Source organism: Elephas maximus, chromosome 24 (genome assembly GCF_024166365.1).
Source record: "Elephas maximus indicus isolate mEleMax1 chromosome 24, mEleMax1 primary haplotype, whole genome shotgun sequence".
NCBI lineage: Eukaryota > Metazoa > Chordata > Mammalia > Proboscidea > Elephantidae > Elephas > Elephas maximus.
Window position 1 is genome coordinate 36,338,866 of NC_064842.1, and position 5,757 is coordinate 36,344,622.

At 36.4% G+C, this 5,757-nt stretch overlaps 1 protein-coding gene across 2 annotated transcripts in view; it reads left to right on the plus strand.

The window, feature by feature from the left end:
- KLHL20 (kelch like family member 20) overlaps positions 1-1,735 on the plus strand; it is a 71,081-nt gene extending 69,346 nt beyond the window's left edge. For both annotated transcript variants that reach the window (XM_049868212.1, XM_049868213.1), the window contains exon 12: positions 1,217-1,735. In XM_049868212.1, coding sequence (XP_049724169.1) covers positions 1,217-1,301 — 85 coding nt within the window. In that variant the 3' untranslated portion in view covers positions 1,302-1,735. The remainder of the gene's footprint in view (positions 1-1,216) is intronic.
- The last annotated feature ends 4,022 nt before the right edge of the window (positions 1,736-5,757 follow it).

Genomic DNA, 5,757 nt, shown 5'->3' on the forward strand with positions numbered 1-5,757 from the left:
GCATCACAATACTAAAGTCAGGCTGATGACAGTCTAGTACTTTTTGCTCCTACGTCAAATTTTCACAATCCTGTTCATTCAGTAAGGTTTACTGAGTATTTTAGGCCCTAGGAATACCGAAGTGAACAAAATTCCCTGCCCTCATGGAGTCAACACTGTAGTGTGGGAGACAGAACCATGCCAGGAGGTGGAAGTGCTATGATGAACAGCAAATCAAGGGAGGATGATAAGGGGTACAGGGAGGCGAGTCAGTTTTTGAGGTGGTCAGGAAGGCCTCAAACCTGATAAAGGATAGATAATGGAGTGTTTTCATGAATAGGAGCCTCCAAATTGTGGGATTTTTTTTCCACTTACAGCTTTCTATTTTTAGTAGGAATGTTAAGTAAGCATAATATGGGGGGAAGTAAGCCAAATTTAGTTCTGCCACTTAATTATTATGATCCTATGGTATTTTTTTTTTTATGGTATGGACTTGTTTCTCAGTGTCACTAAATAGAATTAGTTACATATAACCAAGTAATCTCTCAACAGCTTATCCTCAAGAATTTCATGAATATTACTTGGTCATATTTATGAAATTCTTAAGGATAGCTATTGAGATTGCTGTCTAAATTTTTACAATTACATATCCCAAACTTAAAACCATTTACTCATAGCTGATAGACAATCTAGTATTCTTTTGCATGGAAATGCTTAATTTTGAAGATGATCTTGTTCACATGTCACAAACTAGATACTGACTTTATTTACTCATATCCAGTTTTGCTCCATAAAGGGTTTGAGGAGGCTTACAAGATTACAAAGCAGACAAAAAAAAATAAGAATAATAATCAAGGAAGTTTAGGCAAAGGGAAAAAGTGGATGGGAAAATAATATAGCCCAGGGCAAAATGAGATGCAGAAATGTAGAACATATGATTCTGTGTAATTGTTAGAAGCCAGTCAGGGTGTAAAGTTATGATGCAAGAAGTAGGTATGATGGTTTCCTAGTCTTCAGACAGGCTCCCATAAGTGAAAGCAGCTCAGTCAGTGTCTGAAATAATTCTGCTACTTACTAGTGCTCAATTCCAACTTCTAATCTTCAGAAGAAATGTATGAAGTTGAAGATATTAGTTGTGATACAAAACATAGAAGCATGTATTTGATTAACTCTTAGTTAATGGAAGAAATGGTCCTTTTTCCAGTTAGAAATTCTGATTTTGTTTCTTTCTTTGCAGGTTATATGGCGGGATGAATTATCGTCGACTAGGGGGTGGCGTAGGAGTTATTAAAATGACACATTGTGAGTCCCACATATGGTAAACATCTAGAAGACGGTCACTTATACATATGCTTCTCTGTATCCTGGAGAGCTTTGACTTTGGAGCTTTGTACAACTCAAGAAAACATTACAACAGATTTTATTCTTTGCTGGTGCCTCAACATACGGAAATATAATTCCAATGAAAATACTTCACCTGCAAGATGCCATCTTTGCACAATAATTTTCAACCCTGTGCAGAATATTTATTTTTGGTTTTAATTTATCATGAACTTTTTTTGTACTTATCCTTCATCCTACCAAAAAAGAAAGAAAAGACAAAAATCCCAAGCAACATAACTTTATTTTTAAGGTATTGATTACATTTGAAACTACTAATAAGAGGAGAAGGGCTATGTATGATCTGGGCTGTTATTTCTAAACACTCCATCCACATGACTCCACTACTTACAAAGGATGACCTGTGACAAAGATAGATATGCAAAATGTGTTAGCTAGCCATCATTCTTGCACTTAAAGTACTAAAAGACTTGGAAACCTTTATTAAAAAAAAAAAAAAGGAAACATCTCATTTTAAAAAGTACAATTCAGAAGAAACGCTCAAAGTAAAATCAGGACTCAGTGCTGCATGCAGTTCTCATCAGTGGAAGTTTGAGTCTTGTTTCCGTCTATTATTTGAAACTAATTGTTTTCGGCTATATTTAAAGTCTTTTTTCATAATATTCTCATAGAGTTTCTGCTAGATCTAGAGCTCTCCTCAGTGCCTCTAAAAAAAAACAGTATATGAGTCTCATGCTGTCTTGAGAATCACCCAGAAGAATCATGTGCAACTCTGCAGGAAATCTTTGTTTAAAAACATTACCAACTGAAGCAACTTTCCTGTTTCCTTATGGCTACCAAGGACCAGCAGGGAGAAGTGTCCTCTCCCCATCAGTGAGTGCTGTTATGCAATTCTTTACACCTGATGCTCAGGCCTGGCGAAGCTGAGGCTTACCTTTAATCAGCCTCCAAGGGAATGAACTCTTCAGTTCATGTAATAGTACGATGCTAATGAGTATAAAACCAACTGAGGCATTTTATTAATAATATCTTGGTTCTTTTATACAAACTATATAATATTATCTTCATTCTCCAAGGCCACTGCTACTACTTCTTTCAAATTGCACTTTCTGGTGAAGAGTTAAAAATTTTAAGAAAAAAAAAATCAATGGTTAAAAGTTTTTTTTTTTTTTCATTGTGTTCATAGACAAATTTTTTTTCAGTGTATTTTGCAGGAAAATGTTTGAACAAGACTTTAATTGCAACCAAAAGGAAAAACCTTCTCCTCCCTGCCCCCACTACAAAAATGTTTGGCAACTTTTATGTTTACATTTAAAGATCATTTGCACCTTTACAAGGAAAAAAAATAAGTATTTGGTAAACAGTTGTTTACAACATGTATCATTTATGCTTTTTTCTAGCATGTATAACTTTTTTAAATAAAGGTAGTATTTACCATAAAAATTTTTTTGACTAATGCTTTTTATAGCCCACTAAGGATGTAGAGTCAAAATACTATAATTTAAAGATACTAAAAATAATTCTATGTGTTTATGCCATGAACCTAGCATAGCTAGGTTAATTTGTTCTCAGTTTTTAGATTGCTGCTTTTCCCTTTTAGATCTAATTTTGTTTCATAATTATATAAAATATTTACATGGTTCCAAACTATAAACGAGGAACATTCAAGTCAGTCTAACTTCCATTTCCGTCCCCTCTATTCAATTCCTTCCCCTTATGAGGAACCACTTTTATAAGTTTTTAGTTTCACGTTCCATGGTTTTTTGAAAACATAAGGAAATACACACGTATTTCTCCACTACCTTACATAAAAGGTAGCATATTATACACTCTGTCCACACCTTGCTCCTTTTCACTTAACAATACCTTCTAGAGAGGTGGTGGAATATTTCAGAAAAGGATAATGGTAATTGTGGCACAACATGAAAAATGTAATCGTCATTGAATTGTAAACATGGAAGTTGTGCTAACGTTTTGGTGTGTATATTTTCACAGGAAAAACAAAACAAAAAAACAATATATCCTGAAGATCACTCTGGCACTATCTAGTTTCCTTAATCTTTTTTACAGTTTCATAGTAATTCATTGTGCAGCTATACCATACATATTTTATTCAACCAGTTCCTCTCTGATAAGCATTTGGGTTTTTAGTCTTGCTATTACAAATACACCCCCTCCTCACTTACTGATAAGGTGAGGGTCCAAAGACCAGGTCATTATGTGAAAATCAGCATTATGCAAAAATGGAAGATGACCGTATCAGATCACAAAATAGAAGATGACCACATCATTACACATCTGCCAAAATACATCATTACATAACTGCCAAACCACTGAGAATCGTGGCCCAGCCAAGTTGACACATAAGCGTCATAGCCAATGTTACTCTTGCCTCGCGCTTCAGCATTTGTTACTGCCAGACATACATCAGTCGTTAATGCACAAAACAGTTGGATAGATTTTTTACTATTATAGTAAATGTGAAATATCAGATAAGACAGTCAATAAGTGAGGAGTAGGTGTAGTGTGATAAAATAGCCATGTGCGTGTTTTTGTATTTTTGCCAGTGAATCTTTGGGATAGAATCCTAGAAGTGGGATTGCTAGCCAAGGAGTAAATGCACACAATTTTGCGAGATACTGCTAACTTCTCCATAGGGGTTGTGCCATTTGTAATAACCTATCGTCCCACTTGCACTCTTGTCTACCTACAGTTCATTCTCCCTTAGCAGAGTAATCTTATAAAATACAAATTGGGTCATGTTACTCTCCTGCTTAAAACCTTTCAATGGCATCCCATTATATTTAGAATAAAATCAAATCACAGGTCCTGCAAGAACTTAGGTGATCTGGATCCTGCCTCTCTTTATCAGCTAGGATTAGATTTGGCTGTGAGTAAAACCAAACCAAAATAACAGTAGCTTCAACAAGACATTTACTTTTCTGACACTTAAGTCTGGAGGAAGGCTATTCAAGGCTGCCATTGGACTTCAGCTTCAAGAAGTTCTCAGAGCACAAGCTCCTCCCAGACCATGTTCCACCATCCTTAAGACCTGACCCTCATCCCCATGATCTAAGAGAGTAGCTAGAGTATCAGGTATTACGTCAATGTTGCAGGCAGCAAAGATGGAAGAAGGGATGAAAAAGAAATGGAGCAACAGATACATAGCAGCTGCTTTTTAAGAAGGTTCTTGGAAACTCTACATGATACTTCCATTTACGTCCTATGGGTCAAAACAGTCACAGGACTACACTTGCCTACGAGAACGACTGGAAAATGTCTTTATTGTGGGTACCCAAGTGTCTAGCCAAAAATTGGTAGATATTGGTAAGATTTTCTGCTGCGTAACTTCATCTCATACTACCCTCCTCCTCCGTTATGTTCCAGCCACACAGACTCCCTTTGTTCCTCAAGCCAAGGTCTTTCCTATCTCAAGGCCTTCGCTTTTGCTATCTCATCAGCCTAGCACATTCTCTTTCTCAGACTTTTACATGGCTGGTTTCCTCTCATCATTCAGAACTCAAAGGTCACTTCCTCAGAAAGACCTGCCTGACTACTATTTATGAAGGTCCCACCTCAGTTATCCTTTTTCATATTGCTCTCCCTTTTTTTTTGTCATAGCATTTGTCACTATCTGAAATTATTTACCTTTTGCCTTCCTCTACTAAAATGCAATTTCCACAGGACAGGGACCTTTTTTAGTCTTCTAGAAAGATACGAGTTGAAAAAATGGATGAATTCTCCAAAACTTAGGCTCTTTCCACTACCTCTGCTGCTCCTACTATATCTGAAATAATGTTCCAATTCAATCTTTGGTTTTAGAATTACGGCCTACTAAAATTTCTTTCTTTCAAACAAGATTTTTAAAAACATTATTTCTAAGGTAAAACTTTTCCATGCTCAGTAAGTAAAAAGATTTAGATATAATATCTTGGGCAAGTCTCTTACATTGTTTGATCTCATAGTTTTCATCCGTAAAATGGAAGGGTTGGTTAAAATTCATTCACTTAATTTAGAGATATTTATGAAGCACTGTGCTAAACACTAGGGACATGAACGTTAAATAAGACCATTTCTGCTCTCATAGGGGCTCACTGGTGCCTTTCAATGCTACAGTTTTTATGATTCTATTTAATTGTTGGTTTGTAACCTTTATGCTAAAGAAAAAGCCTACCACTTCCTATTTAAAAAAAAATTGCCATTCAGTTGATTGTGACAGCGACCACATGTGTGTACTGTTGTTGGGTGTCATCAAGTCCATTTAGATTCACAGTGACCCCATGTGACAGAGCACAACTGCCCCACAGGGTTTTCTAGGCTGTAATCTTTACAGAAGCAGATCACCATGTCTTTCGCCCACGGAGCTGCTGCTGGGTGAGTTCGAACCGCCAATCTTTTGGTTCGCAGCTGAGCGCATTAACCATTGTGCCGCCAGAG